Genomic DNA, 20,402 nt, shown 5'->3' on the forward strand with positions numbered 1-20,402 from the left:
TAACTCACTGAACAAGTAGAAGAATTAAATATAGAACTTTAAAATACTTGTACGACTTTGTTTAACTCTTATCATTTTCACTAGACTAACATTTAGTGAAACCGTGACTGGTAATAATTGAAACAATAAAAAGGTTGTAGTATGAAACAAACTGAGGATTTATTGTAAGAAAATTACTACGTCGTAAGAAAATATAAACCTCAAACTAGAAAATTAGTAATTAGACCAAATTAATATGAACTAATGTTTATATAGAAACTAGTTAGTTTCAATTGTTAGAGATTTTTTGTTGTCTGAAACTCACAAATTAATTATTACACAGCAGCGAACAAAAGGGCACACGATAATATTAAAGTTAACAAAAGGCTCTAACTACTATATAGCTTTCATCTAACGACTACTTACGTTTTTACAGCGTCCAAAAAGTTAATCCGGTAAAAAACAAATCTTAAAAAAGTTTTTTAACAGCTTCGTCTCTCTTCTTCTTCGATCTCCGTCTGACCTCGAGACGACGAACATAACGGCGACGTCGGCAAAGAAGATACGGCGGTTGAGTAACGAGCCGAGTCAGACACCGACGACGCTCCGGCTCCGGCTCCGGAGTCAGAGAGCCCCGAGAGGAGATCGACGAATGCGCTCACGATCACGCCGTGGCTCCTCTTCCCGTTCATCCTCAAGTACCACGCGAGCATCGCCTCCAAGCTCCGCCAATCCTTCGCCAGCTCGCCGTGGCTCCTCACCATCTCCTCCATCGATCGCCGGAAATCTCCGTACGGATCGTCGGACTCCATCGCCACCGGGACGCTGATGTCCTCGATCGGCGGCGTGTAGATACTACTACAATCCCGATCCTCCGATATAACCGCCGCCGCGGCCTTGGATTTCGAATCGCATTCCGATTTCGATTTCTCGAGGATCGAGCAGGTGACTCCCGGATCGAAGAACAGCCGCTCCGATCTAACGACTCCTCTAACAACCATCTCCAACGATTCAGCGTCGAGGTCTTGATCCGACTCGGTTGAGTGACTCGCCGTCTCGGACGAGTTCGTGAACCACGACTCAGGCCTTTCGGCTTCTAACACATCTCCTCCTCCTCCGCCATTGTTGTCGAAGAAGACAGAGTTAACAGTCTTGATCATGTCGTCGCCGACTCGGAACGAAAGAGTCTTGGCATTGTAGCAGAGAGGAACCGCCAGTAATCCACCGGAGACGCCTCTGAAGAGAGAAGAGAGCTTCATCATCTTCTTCTTCCCCATTGTTGAACTCAGCTTTCTTTTTTTGAGAGAGAGTTTGCAATTAATGGAAGGGGAAAGAGTTTGGAGGGAGATTGATATAAGGTGTGAGAGCTGGTGGGGTCAGCTCATGTGTCTATTTAATTTTTTTTCTGTTATTATTCTTTCTATTTAAATATAATATATGTTGATTTTTTTTTATAAAACTGTCTAAAGTCTAACATAATTGATCAAATGTGATCAAAATAGTTAACAGTATTATATCATTTTCTCACATAGCGATATTTTATAAAAATATTTTACTAGTTTTGGAACATTCAGTAACGTGTGGTGAAACAACTTTTTCACATATGATTTATACACACATTATTAGCTCCTTTTGGTTGTTGGAGAGGTGAACTTGAAGTAACTAACTGAAAAAGATCATACAAACACTGGTAATGGATTTATCTGAATTTGAATTTAAATTTGGCAATGCTATTATACTTCTGAACACGTCCTTGTTATAAGTTAGTAACACATCAGAAGCATTCAATCTAGTTGAAGACAAGGGAAATTAAATGTTAGTCCCGAGCCAATGGCAAGGCACTGTGCAGAACACAAAGCATTAAAAACGATTGCTTACAAGAAAATGTTGCAGAAAACAAATCCCAATAACATAAAAAGATACTAGTATTTTTATATTACTGTGTAAAAGGTTGATTGACGGTACTACATTCTTGTCCATTGGCTCGTCATGTCAAATCTTCTTCTCAGTAATTATATCTCTACTTACCACTCTTGGATGATATTTAATACTTGAGTTTTTGTAGGTTTCTTAAATATAAAAGTCGTATTTAACATCCAAATTTTAGATTTCACGTTTGTAAAAACCCTTTGGTAAAAACTGCAGTCAGTCAGTTTGACTTTTCCACATGCTATATTGAGTTATTGACAGACTCTATATTATAACCTCTGTTCTACGAATATTCACGGGCGACATTTTTTTTTTGCTAAAATTTGGCCACGGTCAACATATTACATTTGTAATTTACCATATAAATACATATACATATGTGCGTAAATGAGGTCTATATTGAATCGAATGACTGGTCGCAGCACATATCACTCTTATAGTACTTTGTTGAAGAATTAATCATGTTAAATTTGTTGTAAGAGTATGATTCATCAATGCTGTACATGAATGTAAGGGCGACGACAGTGTCCTTGAAGAATCAATAGTTTAGAGTTTCAGAGATATATAAACTGAAAATAGTAAAAGATTTAGGCAGAGCCAATATGATGTTCAAACCCATTGTTGTGAAATAAAGACATCAAGTGTTTACGTACCCATTTAACTTTATTTACCCGCATATTCATCATTTTGTCTTTTGTAGTTTTTCTGATTTCCATATAATTTGCGTAAGATATTGGATAAACTTTTTTTGGGATAAATATGGGAACATAAACAAAACGAGAGAGAACAAGAGAGTGCAAAACTCATGTGATGAATTAAATAGGGTACCGTTGAATCACGCATATATTAATTGTGTATTTTCTTCTGTTAGATCTCTATGGGATAAATTTACAAAATAGATTCTCCCTTGCTTCAAGTACATTAGAGTATTATTCACATTTTCGACAGCAATTGATTACTGTGTCTGATTTAACCTTTTTTGGCTTGTTCCCTTTGATTTGTTCTGTTGAATATCAAAAAAAAAGTTCATAACACACGAAATAATGATGCTATTCAGAAAAAAAAAGAATTCTGTAATATGCGATAAAGGGAATACTCTACAGTGTTCCAACGTTTTTTCTAATCTCATAAAAAATTTCGAAATCTGTTTAGCCATAATTAAAATTTAAATCCCCTATCCCTATTTCTGCTGTTGAGAAAAAAACTTATTTGAATACTTTTACTCAAATTTATGAAACTGCCCTGTCTATAATTTAATGAAATACATAAAATTAAAGAAAAAAACAAATGAACAAATGTAACATCTTGGTCAAGCCTTTTTACCCGTTTGCTAAAGACCAATTTTTATATAAACATTTTCGATATTTTCCAATAGTGTAAAAAGTAATAATAAATGCCAATCACAATTGTAAGAGATTTTGGAAGTAACTTCTCAACAACTACAACGGTGATTGAAGCTATATATGTATATATTTAACCCATCACCATCTAAAGTATTTTAAGGAATTCACCACATATACGGTTGATGTTGATATTGCTAAGTATTATTTTTTATTAACTTTATTTTCTTTGAAAAATACTTTTTATGAACTTATAATTACTAAGTAGGATGATTTGATAAATGACCAAATATTTTCCTTAGTATTTTATTCACGAAGGAAGGATAATGAAGTAAACCAGCTGTTGGAATTATTAGAGATACGGTAGAGATTCCAATAGTCTGGTTCGTTAAATGTTGTGATAAATTTATTTTTGACAATTCGGACACTAGAGACATCTTGCCTTCTACCTATTATCAAACGACTCATATGATTCAACGAGATATACTAATTCAAAACTAAAGTTTTGGTGAATAATTAATCAAATTTAGTATTTTTAAGATATGATTAGTTTTAAAAGAATAAGAGAAAGTACAATTATGGGCGACTTGATTCAAAATAAGATCATCAAGATTGCATGAAAAGAGCATTACTTGAAATCATCGAGCAACAGGCAAAGCCAGCAATGCATGGAACATGTACCCCGTTGACCCTTATGATTAGTTATTCAATTTTGTAAAAGTTAGCAACTAATCTATCATTATTCGACCCTACTATATGAGTTTATAATGCTAGATTAAAAACTACAACTAGATAGAAGCCTAGAACTAATATACAATTATCATGTCGCATAACTAATAATAACTCATTTTCTTGACAATAAAAAACTAATAGCTCATGGGTTTGTCTGGTGCAAATATTTGTTATATGCTTTCTATATATAATAGTTACACAGTTATTATGCACTCGTACACACTCCACAAGTCATATGCATGAGCGCAAAGTGGAAACCTACTGATAATAGGTTCATCTCTAGAATGCACTAGCATGGACATATTGTTGCAAGGGATACATATTAAAAATTCAATAGAGGATGACGGTGACATACTGACATTCCTTTTATCTCTCCTAACTTTCTCTCCCTCGAGCTCTCCACCTGCGTAACTTTCTCGCGGTGGATGGTCCATAGATCCGGTCACCGCGGGTCTCTTGATTCTCTCGTTTTTGATATCGCCTCTCTCCTTTGTTGTCTCCACCTCGTCTCTCCTCCTTGTTCGGTTGCTCTGGGTTCGATGGGGCTTCTCCGTCGGAACGAACTGAGAGCAAGGCGTCCTTGCTTCTCTCCGGAACACTGGCGAGGTGTGATGAGTTGAAGTTCACTCTGGAGCCTTTGGATCTGCTTGTAGTCACCGTCTGCGCTCGGATCTGGGTCAGATCTGAGATCTGAGACTCGCCGGAAACTGTGACGCGTCGCGACCGTCGCTTTTCCTGCCTTGTGTCTCCCTCCAGTCGTGTCTCTCTATTATGCTGATTCAAAGGTTTTGTAGAGCTCCTCCTCTCAGATCTGAGTGAAGGGTGGTTGTGAGGTGCACCACCGAGGACCTCTGTCCCTTAGGTTGAATGACGACAACCATGGCGTGACTCCAGAACCTGTATTTGTCCTCCTTTCTGCTCTCGATGCTGTTTCCTAGGGTTTTGAGGACAACCCTTGCGAAAATGTCTCCTGCATTGAGGTGGTATTCTCACTGGTTTTGGATTCGTCTGTTTCAAGGAGCTTTCACACTCCTTCTGCACTTCAATTCCCTACCTCCTAAGCTCCAGTTGCTAGCTTTTGTGTGGCTTGATATTTCTGCTGTATCCTTTGTGTCGCGTGGCCGGATGAGGAGCCAAAACGACCGTCTGCGCTTGACCGTAACTCAGGCTTCATCTTTAAACGGTGTCGATGTCAGGTTACACGTTAGCAAGTACTGAGGAAGCTTGAGTTTGTTCGTCGGCGTCCTCCTCCAAACGGAGCTCCGGGGCGGGAGCCAGCCGTTGCCGTCGATGCCTGCTTGGAGCCACTTCGGTGAGACCTGATTGAACTTATCTTGTGGCTTTACTCTTGTTGTCTCTGGTTGCTCCAGTAATATGAGAAGTGCTTGGGATTGGGAGATTAATTGTTTGTCTTTGTCCTAGATTATGTTATTAACTTCAAGCTTACCATTGTTGGTAAAGATTGAGCTTAATCTCTTTGTGGTTTAGGGGTTTTTTTAAACTTTTTTGCACCCTCTAAGCTTTCAGAATGGCTGAAAAGCAGATTGTGGTTGCATCAATATGTAACCGAAACTTCATTCATTGCAATGACATTTACTCTTTAGCAAAAAAAAAAAAATTCAATAGAGAAATTGACTTTTGTCTGTTCTTATTTGATTGTTCTTATTTACAGTAACAATAAAGGCTAGTTTTGTTGTCAACAGTAAAGATGGGTTTAAAAGGGTTCACATTTATGAATGAAATAGTTATGGACACTGGGGAAATCTTAAATAATTATAATGGGATTAATTATGTAACATTTAATTTAAGGTCATGTATGTGTACCTAGGACTTAAATGTTAGGAGGCCACATGGGCACCGCCTCACTACTTCTCTTTGTCTCAACTAGAATTTGACTTGTTGCTTTTTCTGTTTCAGTTTTCAAACGACTTTGATGAATGAACATACAAAAAATATTCTTTCTTGACCCCGCACTTCATTAATCTCTGCATAAAAGTGTAAGATATCGACAAGATTTTGCTTACACAGGTGCAATGAAAAATGGGCTAGCTACTCAATATCTTCAAAGTACATATCTTTATTAGTTAGGTGACATTCAAAGTGGAAGAAGAGAAGAAGGTAACGAAGTGGGAGATCCATTGTATTGATCGTATCTTGTTCCATGTCATATTGTTCCTTCTGTCTAGGCTTTCTCACTCATAAACATTATTAACATAATATAAATTACATGATTGAGTCATTATTAATGCATTTTTATTTTGTTCTTATCCTAACCTTCACAATGATAAATGAAAACAATTATATGTCTTTCGACATTATGGTTTAGTTGGTGTATGAATGTTTATTTGTTATACAAGCATATTATAATACGTGACTTGTGATACGTACGCTTACGAACCACATGTTTTTATTTAATATGATTTACTTAACGTATCATGCAGCGTATTGGCCAAACTTTTATATTCAGTATTTACAAAATTAAATATGTAAAAGGGCATGGGTTCATTAAGTTGAATAGTTCTGACTGCTGTTTTATTAAGATTCCATACTAAAATTATTTGATTATATTGCAGATTTGAGTATCTTCAAAATTATAGTAGAACAATAAAGAACCAAAAAATATATTTTTCCGTTAATGGGTATACGCAAGAGTTGCATTAAATTTTGATAAACTATACGTAAGCAAACTGTCACAACATGTGTTGCTAAGATAATGTAGTTTGTTCTATTAGGTGTTATCAGCCTCAGTGAGATATGCACAGTTTTGTTTACGTGAATAATATATGAATACACAGATACATTTTCAGTTAGCTTTTGGATATGCACATGATCGATATCTTAGATCAAAGTGATTTTATTTACTAATAAATCAAACATTTTGGACGTACATTAGTTCAGTTTGTCGATTTTTTTAGTTATGAGTTTCTATTACTAAAATATTTTTATTTGATATCAAAAGACTCTGACTACTATTCGTTATGCAGCTCTGATTCAACATTATGATATTTTCAAAGAATGTTATTAGTCTCATTCGTTATAGGTTTGAAAATATATATGGATCAATCAAATATGTATATCCTTTAAAAAAACTAGATTGATTTAATCACAAACCTGGAGTAAATACGAATGTGTGTCTGATATTTTACGAAACGTGAAAGTTTTCACCAGTTAGCATATACAGGCCGCATCCTATAATTGGATTGTTTTTTTTTATCACTTGGTCATTGCAAACGTTACGAGGTCTGATTTGTACAATCAAAAGAAAAATGTTAATTTCTCATATTGTTTGAAATTTTTCGGTTAAATATGTCAAAGATGCGAAATTAACCTTTTAAAAAATCCAAACCGATTTTTGCCCTAGTATAAACTAAAAAGTAGTGTCACATTCGTGTGCGACAAGGCAGAGAGGAGGAAGATAATAAGATGGCTCAGAGAATACTAAGAGATCATGAAGATAATGGATGTGAACGATCCGATTTCCCAATCCTCTGCCAATCTTGCCTCGGTGACAATCCTTACTTGCGAATGGTGAGCCTCCTCTCTTCCATGCATCCCTCAAACACAAATCTTTGATTTTTTATGTTGCTTTATTTTAGGTTCAATATGTCTCTTGAATCTTCTTTTCAAGTGCCATCAACTCTTATTCAGTCTCTTTCTCGTTGATTTTTTCTGTATATATGGAGTTGGTTATAATTAACTTGGGTAGTAACCTAGGTTTAGGGTTATAGTTGCTGATTTTAAAGTGTTATGTATTGTTTTGTATGTAGGCACTAGCGAATTTTGACAAGGAATGCAAGGTATGTACACGGCCTTTCACGGTGTTTAGGTGGCGACCTGGCCGGAGTTCTAGATACAAGAAAACCGAAATCTGTCAGACTTGCTCTAAGCTGAAGAACGTATGCCAAGTCTGTATTCTTGATCTTGAGCATGGTCTTCCAGTTCAAGTCAGAGACACGACACTTAACATTACTAGCGATGACTCTAATGATACTCTTCTGAACTTTCAAAGAAGTGAACCAAACTATGAAAATAACCAGCCACATGTTTGCAGTTTCAACACCATTGGTAAGTGTACAAGAGGTGCCGGATGCGCATTCAGGCATGAGATGCCCAAGACAGGAGAGTTATCACACCAAAACATAAAAGATCGTTATTATGGGTAAGATACTTTCAAATGATTGTTCCTTTATGTATTAGACTAGTACTTTTGCATTTATGCATGTGAAACAGTTACGTTTGAATTGTTACTCATTGATCTTGTTTTACTATAGAAAAAACGATCCAGTTGCGATGAAACTGCTTCGAAAAGCCGCTGAGATGAGCACTTTGGAACCACCAGAGGATGAAAGCACCAAAACGCTTTACATCGGTCGACTTAACTCTGGAACGATCCTCGAGCATGCCATAACTTGGAAGTACCAAGAAGGCAGTGTGGCTCAGAGTGGTTTACTACCTCCAACAATGCAGCATCTGTACAATATGCACTCAGCACCACCTAACCAGGACAACCCTTTTTACCCATCAATGGACCCGCAGAGAATGGGTGGTTTAAGCACCAGTGAGAACAATGGAGCTTCTTCTTACCTGATGTCTCCACACCAGCCATACACACAACCACCATATTGACATAATGCATTTGATTATAAATGTTCCCTAAATTTTATTTTATGAAGAATATCATTTTAATATTTTTTACACATTAAAAAGATGATTTGAAACACATTAATGTTATTATTAATTACACATATTTAACCAATATTATTTAAGATAAAAAGTTTGTTTATAAAATTAATGCATAAACTTATATAAAAATATTATTGAAATTCTAAAATGATATTTTTGTAGTAAAAAAAAATAAGTCAAACAAATAGAGTGTGTTTTTCTTTTTGTGAGTATGTGTTTTCTTTTTGTTAAGTTAAAACTTAAAACAAAGCAGAGCAACCATGTCATTTAATTAATTCCACTTTCAACAAGTTTAATTTTTTTTTATTTGCAGAAAACAAAAAAAACACAACAATAACCAAAAATGTGATATTGCTCTATACTAAATCTGTTACAGCTTACAGGACTGTTTTTATCTTACTTGGAAGATAATATACCAGAAACCAAGTTAACATCATCATCACTTTCACCATCAACATCATCATCCTCAGAATCAACATCAGAAACCTGATCCAAGTAGCTGTGATGATGATGAGAGCTCCAATCAGGTGGGAAAGTCTTCTGCAACGTCTCTGTGAGCTCACCACCAGAACCTTCAATCTTACACAAACACTTAGACCAGTGAACCGCAGTTCCCATATCAACAATCAACCCTGCTTCCACCATCTCCTTGCAGATCGACATTACTCCCGAGTAAATGTAACCTTCTGCCATCGAAGCACGAGAGAGAAGCGATGTCATAAGGCAGTGATACACAGCCTTATCTGGTTTTAGCCCCATCGCTTTCATCTCCTCGTAGCAGCTCAAGGCTTTCTCTGGAAGAGAAGCTCGTGCCCATCCTTTTATTAACGTCGTGTACGTCTTGATGTTTGGCCTCACCCCTAATGCTTCCATCTCTTGGATTGTTTGTGTAGCTCTCTGTCAAAACAAACATGTTCAAACAAGTTCTCTTTCTGGTCACAAACCAAAACCAAAGATGTGTAAAAACTTACATTCATGTCGCCAGCTTTAGAGCAAGCACTAATGAAAGATGTGTAAGTATGAATGTCTGGTTTAACACCTTCTTTCTTCATCTGCTGCATCAGATCCGCAGCTTCCCATACATCACCTCTCCTTGCCCATCTACAATAAAACTTAACTAAGAATGCGATTTCAAGAAGTGGTTACACAAAAGGTTGTTGATGATGCTTTTTACCCGTCGATCAAAATGTTATAGACGAAGGAGTTGCGAGGGATGTTTCTTGTGCTCATCTCTTTGGTGACAGCTAGTGCGCTCTGCATCCGTCCTGATTTGCAGCAGGCTTTAAGCAGCGCCTCGTAAGTGAAGATGTCAACCTTTAAACCTTCGTTTTGAAGCCTTGTGAAATACTCAAAGGCTTTTCCTGTATCGCCAACCGATGCATAGCCTTGCATGATCTTTGTGTAAGTGTGTTCGTTTGCGCTAACGCCTGCTAATGTCATCTCATCTAATATCTCAACCGCCTTCTCCATCTACAAAACCAGCATGTCAACAACAGATTTATCTGGGCCTGCGGGTTTGGTTTATTCGGGTAGTTCGGTCGGTCAAAATCTTACCGAAATGAACCAAAAAAGGTTAGGTTTGGTTTTCGGTTTAGTTCGGTTTCAAAAAAAATTTACCAAATTGTTGTTAGTTCGGTTAAATTTTCGGTTATAACTGAATAGAATTAGAAAAAAATTGGATAATTTCGGGTAGTTCAGTTATTTCGGTTCGGATTTTGGTTAGTTCGGTTAGTTTGGTCCGGTTATTTCGGTTCAGATGTTGGTTAGTTCGGTTAGGAATTTTGGTTAAGATAAGGAGAACAAGAACTAAGATTCTTGAAACATACCTGACGTTTCTCAACTAAGCCATTAATCAAAGCATTGAAAGTGTGAACGGTTGGAACACACCCACATCTCCTCATCATATCGAAGACTTCTAGAGACTTCCTCATGTCACCGGACTTAGCATACCCGTGTATGATAGGCATGAACGTCCTTGTGGTCGGTCTATGCCTCAGCTTCTGCATTTCCTTCACGGTCTGGACGGCTCGTTCCATGTTACCCATTCCGCAGAAGGCTGCGATGATGTTGTTATACAGTATAACATCCGGTTTCATGCCGTCGTTAACCATATCTTCAAACACAGCAAAGGCATTGGCCCAGTCTTTTAGTTTGACGAAGCCATTGATCATCATGGAATAGGTCTTTAAGTTGTGCTTTATGCCTTGTTCCTTCATCGTTCTGCTGACTTCCAAAGCTTTTGGAATCTTCCCAACCTAACAAGAGGAGAGAGGCAAGAGGACTTAGACACAGTACCAAGAAAAATCATCCAAATAAATGTTTCTTCCTTTTTTTGGCTCCGAACCTCCCTGGCCCGAAACCACATCATGTAATATTAATTTCGTCCCAGTGGTCACTCGAACTAGTGACCTCTGACACAATGGTCAGGGTCCTTTCCAGGGTATAAATAAATGTTTCTTCCTTACCTTAGTATAAAGATTAATGAGGCAGCCATAAGTGACAACTGTTGGAGTAAATCCACATTCCTGTTAACAAAACAAAATAAACCATCTTCACTTTTGCTCAGATACTAAAGAGGAAGTGAAGGAAGAGAGCCCAAACCTTGAGTCTTTTGAAAACAATTAAACATTTCTTCTCATCTGCAACCATTGTGTAACCGTCCATCATGGTGTGGTAGATAGCAATAGGAGCGTCGATACCTTCTTCTTCCATCTCCCTAACCAATTCCTCTGCTCGTTCCATGTTGCACGCCTGACTGAGACATTATCCAGACCAGATCTTTTAGTTTAAAGACAAAAGCTACAAATGGCACTACAAGATTTGTGTTTACCAGTGTGCATATATGATTTTTCCATAGATACTGGCATTAAGGGATTTGTGTATCTTTTTGGCTTCATCAAACCACTGATCTGCAGCTCTTCCAAAGACAACAAAAGTATCAGATGCAATTAGTGTATATAACAATGGTTAGAGACAATAATTTAACTACTTACTCTGCATTTCCAGCTTTAGAGAAGCCTCCAACGATAACACTATAAGTAACCAAACTCATCTCAATACCTTCTTCTTTCATCTTACGAACGCAAGAGAGCGCTTCCTCCATGTCTCTACCAACTGCATAAGCGTGAATAAGGCTGCATGTTGATTCAAGTAATGACTTATCACACGTTGGACTAAGCAGAACCTGAAGAAGATAACAAAAAGGAGATAGTTACCTTGTGTATATACGTGACGTTGGCGTGATACCCCTCGCACGCATCCTCTCAAAAGTCTCACGTGCTCGATGCACATCACCTCTTCTTCCATAGTACTTCACCATCAAACCAAACTCCGTCCTAGACGGCTGATGAGTACACACATTGAATCAGTGAAGCAGTATGATAAAGTGAAGTAACAAAAAGGACAAACCTTGTTGATTTTCTCGAAAGCTGAGACAACAGCTTGCCAGTTATCTCCATTACTATCAAGAATCCTCTGTAGAGTCTTCCTCGACCCTTCTCTCTCCTGATGCCACGACGACTTACTCGACATCTTAGCGTCTTCTTCTTCTCCTTCAGCCTCCACCCATCTCGCCCTCTGCTCAGCCTTCGTCTTCAGCCTCTTCCCGTCGTCTAGCTTCACCGTCAGCACTCTGCCGTGAAACTCGACGCCGTCGAACTCCACGGCCTTCATCGCGGACTTCTCCGCCGCGTAGATGATGAACCCGAATCCGGCGTTCTTCTCGACCTCGTGGTGGCCTTTGATTAGAATGGTAGTTTCTATGGGACCGAATTGTCGGAAAAACTCTTCGAACTCTGGTTTTTTTATCCAAGTTGGTAAGTTTCCGACAAATATCTTCCCTTCTTGTCGGAATTCACGAGTTTCCTTTGGTTTCGTGTCGGTTTGTAAGTCATCTCTGAATTGGGTTACCTCCACTGGAGGTGGTGGTGGTGGTGGAGGAGGAGAGAGCTTGCTGGATAAGCGTAGCTTCGATGCTAAAGCAGAGCCAAAGGAAGAGACTTTACTAGCCACCTCTGATTGAACAAGAGGAGACGTGGAAGAGCGATTGGGATTGGTCAGACCCTTAAGTGGATTCTTGAGAGGGATTTTGGGAGGAGGGGAAGAGGAGGAAGAAGAAGAACCGAGAGATTTCTCCGGTCGGCGAAGGTCTGGACTTTCAGGAGGTTCGGGCGGAGGCTGTGGCGGTTGTGGTTTGAGAGAGTAGGAGATGGAAGAAGCCGGAGAGTGGCGACGGAGGATGGTGGCGGAGGAGTAAGGAAAGCGTGGAGCAGAGAGGGACAACACGCTCCCTCCATTATCCATTCTCTCTATGCTCTCTCCGTTTCTTTTCTTTTCTCCTTTGGGTTATAACGGAATGTACCATATAGTCCTTAACTAGTTTTTGTCTGTTAAATTACTAATTTGCCCTTATAAAACTGTATATAATTCACATTTATATAACATAATCACGAATTTAGTTCGACTAAAAGTTAAAACCTTAATGCTAACCTAAACAGATTCGTTATTAAATTATTAGGATCAAATGTTGGATTTAAGCATTCATCGAGTTAAATTATTAAATTATTGGGTGATCTATTTAAATAAAACATGATTATGTTAATTACAATTTGGTTAATTTGATAGGAAACTGTGAAAATTTTATTACATTTTAGTTTAGGAGACTAGTGTTGGTAGTACTAATTGTTATGTCTATCCTATAATCTTTGTTAGAACATAGCTTGTTAGTTAAACCAACGCTCTCCTATAAACTCTACGGTGGAGAAAGCTATTCAGTTGTACCGAGTGAGAAGGCATCGTGCTCACTCTCTTAGGCAGGTTGATCGCGAGATTATGGTTCTCAAAAATAAAGGTCTCAACCAGCTAGATGATATATGCCTTTGGAAGAGGGAGAATGGGGATTTTAAAACAGATTTCAGAACATCTCATACTTGGAATCTTGTAAGAAGTTCATCTCCAAAGGTATCTTGGGTAAAAGGAGTGTGGTTCACTGAAGCTACCCCGCGATTTTCTTTTTTAGTTTGGCTTGCTATTCATGACAGACTAGCAACAGGAGATAGGATTCTTAGGTGGAATCCACAAGCCGTTTCTACATGCTGGTTGTGTAACACGGAAGCTGAGACTCGTGATCACCTATTTTTTGAGTACTCGTTCTCTAAGGAAGTCTGGATTGGAACCATAAAACATTTGGCAGGGCGTGGAGAAGTGTATAAATGGGATAGAGTGCTTCGGATTGTTGAGAAGGGTTTACATAAGTGGAGTTCGACTGTATTACTGCGTTATTGCTTTCAGGCCGTGGCTTATGCGTTATGGCATGAGAGGAATGTGAGAAGAGTGGGTGAGGCATCGCAGCCAGCTACCTGTCTGATTGCAAGGCTTGATAAGCTCATTAGAAACAGAATATCTTCTTTGAGAAGGAGGGTAGGAAGTAAATATGAGAAGATGATGAAAGATTGGTTTAACAGAGGCTAGTATAGCTTGAGAGATATAGAAGCATATTTTCTTTTGGTTTGCATTTCATTGTATTTAAATATGGTAGCAGATAAAACTCTGTACAAAGTTTTTTTTTGATTCGAATAAATTTAAAATTCTTTCAAAAAAATAAAATAAAATAAAATAAACCAACGCTCATCAAAACTCAAAAAAGTATGGAATATAGAAAAAAGTCTTAACTTTCAGTTTCAGACATAAGTCTCGAATCAAAAGACATAAAACACTCAAAGAACTGCAACTCTTGTGTCCCTAAAATTGAAAAGGCAACAGAATCTTGATTGACTGATAATAAAGAGCAAACTCCTCAGAACCTTCTGGGTGGCCTGCCAAAAGCAGGTGCCGGAGCCTGAGTCTCGACTTCAGAGAAGCCAGGAGTGTCAGCCATTCCAAGGGAAGCAAGCATCTCTAGAGTCTCCTTGTCCACCTTGATCACATCGGTCTTGATAGCAGACTCATCGGGGACAAAGTCCATGCGGCGCTCACGCTCTTCCTCTTGAAGCTTGAGCGAGATACCACGGACTGGTCCCTTCTGGATCCTCTTCATCAAATGGGTGGAGAATCCGGCGATCTTGTTGCGGAGACGCTTCGAAGGGATGATTGCGACTTCTTCGAGGATCTTCTTGTTCGTGTGGAAGTCGAGTGTCATGCGAGAGTAATACTTCTCGATGACTTGGCGAGAAGATTTCTTCACGGTCTTGGTACGGACACGCCCCATCTTTCAGTTATCTCTTGACTTACTTACTTACCTGCTAACAGTAGAGCACAAGTAACTCATGTCTTATTAGCAAGAACACATTAGAGATAGTCATTATTTATTTTTCACAAAAATGAATAAAACAGAGAGTCAATAATATTGCAAAAAAATATTAAGAGGATGTTTATCAACAACATTATGAACACTGAGATTGAAAGAGGTGTGCTAACTCATTTAATCTAATCTAATCAATCGTTACATACACCCACATTGACGAATCTAGCAAAACCTAAGACTATACCATTCTACACCTTTCAAACAGACAATACATAGATCACAATCTTCTTTATATTTCCTATGAGTTTTCTCGACAATGATTCAAATGTCTAGGGTTAACCAGAACGTACCTGCGAGGAAGATGAACAAGCGGCAGCAAAAATGAAAGGAGCAAAGACGGAGATGAGAAACTGCCTTTTCTTTATATATAAAGGTTCTCGTTAGGGTTTATTTGTTATCTCTCTACGGGCTCTATTATCAGCCCATTTTATATCTTTGGGCCTAAGTTCGATTCAATAATGCTAAGCTGATACCATATTGGCCCAAAAAGTTAAAAATCTTCTATGGACTTTTCAAATTAATAGTCGTCAGTCTTGAACTTTTTAATGCTACACTCTTGACTAGCATTAATGGCCCAACTGATAACAAATTTGGTCAAATTTTGCGGTACTTAATTAAAACTGGTCATAACTAAAGTAAACTGGTCAAAACAATTAACAATCATGCAATTTTTACTTCTACGAGATTTGTTTCGAAAATGTAGTATCACCAAGAAACATGAAGAAGAAGAAGAAGTATTACATATGCGCTGAAAGGTAAACAACAATTTACAGGAGAGAAAGAACCAGGTTTAACTATGTTTAAGATTCTAGTTAATAAAAGCAGAACATCAAGCGACAGAGTGACAGACAGGGATACATTCTAGATTGCTTGTCGTACTTTTTTAGGCGGTGTTTTTTTTTCTTTCTAAAATAGGTACGTGCTCCGATATTATTGGAGTAAATGTGGCATATGCTTACAATAACAAGAGAATTGTAACAAAGTCTAGCAAAAATTCAGTCGACAGGTGACGTGTGTGTAACCCTAAAATTAAATAAAGTGAAAATATAGAAGAGAGATATACAAAAGACATACCAAAATTGTACAGAGAAAACGTGTTGAAGTTGGTCTCTGAGCTGCTTCTTCCCCCCCTTTAATTTCCCACTACAAAACAATCTTAAGAAAAAACAAGAGAATCCGTATAAATAATCGGACACTCTTCAACAGTTTAATCTCCAACCTCCAACCAAATTCAGATTTTTGAACTTTCCCACTTTGGAGTCTTTTTTTGTTCACACCCACCAGCCACCACTCATAAATCTTTGGATATGGCGGCGAGTCAGTGGACAAGGTCGGAGGATAAGATGTTCGAGCATGCTTTGGTGCTTTTCCCTGAAGGTTCTCCTAACCGGTGGGAGATTATAGCCGATCAGCTACAGAAATCTGCTGGTGAAGTTAGGGAGCATTACGAGGCCTTGGTGCATGATGTTATTGAGATCGATTCTGGCAGAGTCCATGTCCCGCGTTATATGGATGACTCGGCCGGTCAGATCTCGTTTGAGTCTAAACACGGAGAGAACGAGCGGAAAAGAGGAACTCCTTGGTCGGAAAGCGAACACAAGTATGTATAAGGGGTTTAGTTGGTTAGAGATCTTAGGAGGATTAACAGCTGAATATTATGAATGTTTTGTTGCAGATTGTTTCTGGTAGGATTAAAGAGATATGGTAAAGGAGACTGGAGGAGCATATCGAGGAACGTGGTGGTAACGAGGACACCCACGCAAGTCGCTTAGTCATGCTCAGAAATATTTCCTTAGACAGAACTCGGGGAAGAAAGAGAGGAAGAGGTCGAGCATACACGACATAACTACGGTCGATACTAGCTTAGCCATGCATGGTTCCAACATGGACTGGAATGGGCAGCAGGGGAGTCCTGTTCAGCCTCAGCAGCAGCAGCAGCAACAGATCATGTCTGAGTTTGGTCAGCAATTAACTCCGGGTGGCCATCTTGAGGATTTCAGTTTTCAGATGTGATGAAAGAAGGAAATGAAATTGCCGATGTTTTAGTTTGTTAGCGTTTTACACATTTTGTTGTGAATAGGAAAACAATAACATTGGGTATTTGCTGATGAAGATGGTGATGAAAGACTAAAATAGCGAGGAAAGATTTTTGGAACACACAAATACGTTTGGTACCATACCATTTTAGGCAGTCATTTATATCTTCCTCTAAAACTTGATTTCTTCAGAACACAACACACATCAGGAGTCTCAAACCAAGAGAGGACAAAAGATTAAAGACTTTTTATTTTTTAACTATTGGTTGCTTTATGACCAGATGGTAGTGTGCTAGTGATGAACTCAAGGCTTCTTTTCCTCAGGTTTCTGCGTAAGATAGTGAAAGCAAACAATCAATGAACGGATTCGTTTATTGGTATGTTGTGCTAAATGTTCATTTGTTCCGAAAGCAAAGCCAGACTCGGGTACTACAAATGCATCTAGAAGATGAACAACACTACAACACATTTTTTTAAAACATCAATGCAAAAGAAACGAGTGGAAGATGATGGTATGATGCAAGATTACCTTCCCAGCACTTTCTGGCTTCTGTTGCTCAAGTTTCTTCACCCGTCATAAAAAAATCTTCTGAGGCTGAGTAATGAACATGGGAAACACCCACGTATAGACTCAAAAACCAAAAAAAAAAGCACTAGAAGAAGCTAGAGATTACCTAAGATAGTATGATCCATTTTCTTCAATAAAGACTATGCTGGATCACACAGACATCATTTATTTTCAATCTTATACTAACACACGCCTTGTAAAAACTCATCGAGCATTTGATTCTGATCAATTTTTTTTTAATCAAAAATAGGTTTGTATCAAAGTCTTTATCATATAACCAGATCTAGCGCAAATGATAGTTTGGATTAATCAACTGTGATCAGTTTTTTTCAGCTGATTTTTTTTTTCCTTTCCAAAAACTGAATAATTGTAATCAAAGGGCTTTATTAATTGGTAGTAAGGCCCATTGGGCCATGAACTAGTTTAAAGTTTAAACTAGTAAGTAGTAGAAGGTACAGGTGGACCATCTAAAAAAGTCACTTCGGACATCACTTCTGACTTCTGAGTCAGCACTCCATCATCATCATCTTCCTTAAGCAGTGTTCTCTTGAAAAGAAGGAAGAATCTGTGTGTTCGAATAGACTCTTCAATGGCGCTCTCGAATACTATCTTCTCTGTTTCTCATTTAGCTTCCTTTACTCCTTCTTCCGCCACCAGCTGCCAGACTCGCTTTCCCGCGCTCTAACCTCACCTCCAGATCTATCGCCTGCTTTCTTCGCTGATCTCCGTGTAATTCCTCTATCCACGAGGAGGAGGTTAGTACTAATTAGATCTCTCAGTTGTCTGCTTGATAACTTCCATTTTAGTAAACTTTATTCGAATCTACTAAAAAACGTTTTGCTCTGTATGTGCTCGAACGATTTGTTAGTGTGTAACATTTTGTAGATTCTCGTATGAATCTTTCTTGGTAATTTTGATTTCTATAAGAAGTTATGTCATTGGTTGATTTTGATACGCAGTATAAGGAACCGAGTATATGCATCGATTAACAACATTGATGTTGCTACTCCATCTCATCAGGTCTGTAACTTAATAATGCAGAGAGTCTACTGTCATGTGTGTACTGTATACTATTTTTAATTTGGTTTTCTTATCTTTAATAGGGAAACGTTTTGTGTTGTGTTGACATGTGCTTTGAGATGACATTTTGATCGCAGAAAATGGAAGATGATGATGATGATGACATCGTTCCAATGCCAATGGTTTTGATAGACCAGGATGCTGACCCTGAAGCCACCATTGTTCAGCTCAGTTTTGGAGATCGTCTTGGGGCTCTCATTGACACTGTAAGCTGGTTCTGTAGCCTCTTTTGGTATTTATATCTGTTGATATTATGGAATCTTGCCTTGTTTTCAGCTTATGATTCATTATTGTGTTTGGTAGATGAGGGCGTTGAAAGATTTGGGATTGGATGTGATAAAAGGAACCGTCTCAACTGAAGGATCCGTTAAGCAAACCAAATTTTCTATAACAAAACTGTAAGCAAAGCCGTTCTTTATGTGTTCCTTTTGTCACTTATTAGACCACTTGTTCAATAAGATGTACAATCCTTTAAGCCCTCCATTATATTGATTGTTTGTTATCATCCTTTGGAATTTTGGTCTAGAGTATCTAGTATTAGATTAATATTTTACTGTTCAGGAATAGGCCATTAGCATTAGACAAATGAATTCTGAGCAGACTGGATGATTACAAATGCTGGAATTGATTTTTCTTTTACACTAGAGACACTGGTCGGAAAGTGGAAGATCCTGACTCTTTGGAGCAAATCCGATTAACAATCATCAACAATCTTTTGAAATACCATCCGGTCTGCTTCAGCTTTTTCTTTCTCTCTTTACACTTTCACTTTCAAAGAGGCTTTTGGATCCAGCTGTTGGATATTTTTTAACGTTGCCTTTATTTGCTTCTCAGGAATGCAGTGATCAACTTGCAATGGGTGAGACATTTGGAATAAAGGCCCCTGAAAAGAAGGTAAATGTTTACTCTGCTTGTTGGATTACTTCTCTGTCCTATGTTTTATGCAAACGCTTTTCTTATGGCTAAACCTGGTATCGAAACGGTTTGTATTTGTTGTTAAAGACACCTTTACTGAAATGTTTTTGATTCATGTTCTGACAGATTGACGTCGATATCGCGACTCACATACATGTGAAAGAAGACGGACCAAAGAGGAGGTATATATTGAGTAGAATAACTACACCACAAGGTCACGTTATAAGTTAGCCTGATCAAACAGTTTACATTACCTTTCCCCGTTTCATGTTTTGTCTAGCCTGCTTTGCATAGAGACAGCAGACAGGCCAGGTCTTGTTGTAGAGATGATCAAAGTGATGGCAGATATCAACATAGACGTTGAATCCGCGGAGATAGACACAGAAGTAATCAAAACCTCTTAAACCTCTATATATGTACCTACATTGTGATTCCATTTCAACGCCTTGTAATAAAAATTCCTTTGTCTTATTAAATTTCTCAGGGACTGGTTGCGAAAGACAAGTTTCACGTAAGCTACCAAGGGCAAGCGCTAAACAGTTCGTTATCACAGGTGAGTTTCTGTTACTTTACACTTAAAAACCTTAAAACACAGAGAGATCTAAACAGCCAAACTTGTCCTGCAGGTGTTGGTGAACTGTCTGCGTTACTTCCTGAGAAGGCCTGAAACTGACATCGACAGCTATTAATTAGCTTTTTTGTTTGTTCCAAAACAAAAACTGCTCTTTCTCCTTTTCGAAATCGCATCTGTTGCGACCTATCAAGTCTTCCTCTTTTGAACATTATGTGGAAACTGGTAATACCATCACGCGCTATTTTTCTGTCTGGAGCTGAACCAC

At 38.2% G+C, this 20,402-nt stretch overlaps 5 protein-coding genes and 1 pseudogene across 6 annotated transcripts; 3 read left to right on the plus strand and 3 right to left on the minus strand.

Annotated features, from left to right (window-relative positions):
* Window positions 1-230: 230 nt before the first annotated feature.
* On the minus strand, window positions 231-1,318 carry LOC106419183 (transcription repressor OFP13). The gene has a single exon (XM_048742617.1). It carries the CDS (start codon window positions 1,254-1,256, stop codon window positions 462-464), a length of 795 nt encoding a protein of 264 aa, XP_048598574.1. The 5' UTR covers window positions 1,257-1,318; the 3' UTR covers window positions 231-461.
* Window positions 1,319-5,312: 3,994 nt separating this feature from the next.
* Window positions 5,313-8,606, plus strand: LOC111201339 (zinc finger CCCH domain-containing protein 53). The gene is made up of 3 exons (XM_022693050.2): window positions 5,313-7,508; window positions 7,748-8,139; window positions 8,252-8,606. Exons 1-3 carry the CDS (start codon window positions 7,404-7,406, stop codon window positions 8,604-8,606), a joined length of 852 nt encoding a protein of 283 aa, XP_022548771.2. The 5' UTR covers window positions 5,313-7,403.
* Window positions 8,607-8,902: 296 nt separating this feature from the next.
* LOC125579104 (pentatricopeptide repeat-containing protein At5g04810, chloroplastic-like) lies at window positions 8,903-13,014 on the minus strand. Its single transcript, XM_048742618.1, has 10 exons — window positions 12,072-13,014; window positions 11,879-12,006; window positions 11,657-11,797; window positions 11,494-11,580; window positions 11,265-11,418; window positions 11,129-11,188; window positions 10,490-10,918; window positions 9,838-10,133; window positions 9,635-9,764; window positions 8,903-9,560 (listed from the first exon to the last, which is right to left on the minus strand). The coding sequence occupies exons 1-10, from the start codon at window positions 12,963-12,965 to the stop codon at window positions 9,060-9,062; spliced, it is 2,820 nt and encodes a 939-aa protein (XP_048598575.1). The 5' UTR covers window positions 12,966-13,014; the 3' UTR covers window positions 8,903-9,059.
* Window positions 13,015-14,293: 1,279 nt separating this feature from the next.
* On the minus strand, window positions 14,294-15,355 carry LOC111201515 (40S ribosomal protein S17-4). Of its 2 annotated transcripts, none has more exons than XM_022693653.2 (2): window positions 15,255-15,355; window positions 14,294-14,899 (listed from the first exon to the last, which is right to left on the minus strand). In XM_022693653.2, exon 2 carries the CDS (start codon window positions 14,866-14,868, stop codon window positions 14,458-14,460), a length of 411 nt encoding a protein of 136 aa, XP_022549374.2. In that variant the 5' UTR covers window positions 14,869-14,899; window positions 15,255-15,355; the 3' UTR covers window positions 14,294-14,457. The 2 variants fall into 2 exon arrangements, with proteins under 2 accessions (XP_022549374.2, XP_022549375.2); XM_022693654.2 differs by having other exon boundaries at window positions 14,294-14,902; window positions 15,255-15,315.
* Window positions 15,356-15,548: 193 nt separating this feature from the next.
* LOC111201338 lies at window positions 15,549-18,588 on the plus strand (annotated as a pseudogene).
* On the plus strand, window positions 18,158-20,388 carry LOC106433112 (ACT domain-containing protein ACR12). Its single transcript, XM_022693652.2, is given in 11 exon segments — window positions 18,158-18,244; window positions 18,247-18,323; window positions 18,528-18,588; window positions 18,726-18,854; window positions 18,952-19,046; window positions 19,294-19,378; window positions 19,483-19,542; window positions 19,690-19,745; window positions 19,844-19,949; window positions 20,048-20,116; window positions 20,190-20,388. Coding segments are annotated over 11 exon segments (888 nt in total). The 3' UTR covers window positions 20,253-20,388.
* Window positions 20,389-20,402: the final 14 nt, after the last annotated feature.

This window comes from Brassica napus, chromosome A10 (assembly GCF_020379485.1).
Source record: "Brassica napus cultivar Da-Ae chromosome A10, Da-Ae, whole genome shotgun sequence".
NCBI lineage: Eukaryota > Viridiplantae > Streptophyta > Magnoliopsida > Brassicales > Brassicaceae > Brassica > Brassica napus.

What these genes read in the sequence shown, in the direction of transcription:
- LOC125579104 (XM_048742618.1), bottom strand. Translation starts at nt 12,965, where the DNA reads ATGGATAATGGAGGGAGCGTGTTGTCCCTCTCTGCTCCACGCTTTCCT. An exon ending in TCATTAATCTTTATACTAAG is followed by an intron (nt 10,919 to 11,128) that starts GTAAGGAAGAAA and finishes TCCTCTTGTTAG; the next exon opens with GTTGGGAAGATTCCAAAAGC. An exon ending in CTAAAGCTGGCGACATGAAT is followed by an intron (nt 9,561 to 9,634) that starts GTAAGTTTTTAC and finishes TTGTTTTGACAG; the next exon opens with AGAGCTACACAAACAATCCA.
- LOC111201515 (XM_022693653.2), bottom strand. Translation starts at nt 14,868, where the DNA reads ATGGGGCGTGTCCGTACCAAGACCGTGAAGAAATCTTCTCGCCAAGTC.
- LOC106419183 (XM_048742617.1), bottom strand. Translation starts at nt 1,256, where the DNA reads ATGGGGAAGAAGAAGATGATGAAGCTCTCTTCTCTCTTCAGAGGCGTC.
- LOC111201339 (XM_022693050.2), top strand. Translation starts at nt 7,404, where the DNA reads ATGGCTCAGAGAATACTAAGAGATCATGAAGATAATGGATGTGAACGA. An exon ending in ACAATCCTTACTTGCGAATG is followed by an intron (nt 7,509 to 7,747) that starts GTGAGCCTCCTC and finishes TTTTGTATGTAG; the next exon opens with GCACTAGCGAATTTTGACAA. An exon ending in ATAAAAGATCGTTATTATGG is followed by an intron (nt 8,140 to 8,251) that starts GTAAGATACTTT and finishes GTTTTACTATAG; the next exon opens with AAAAAACGATCCAGTTGCGA.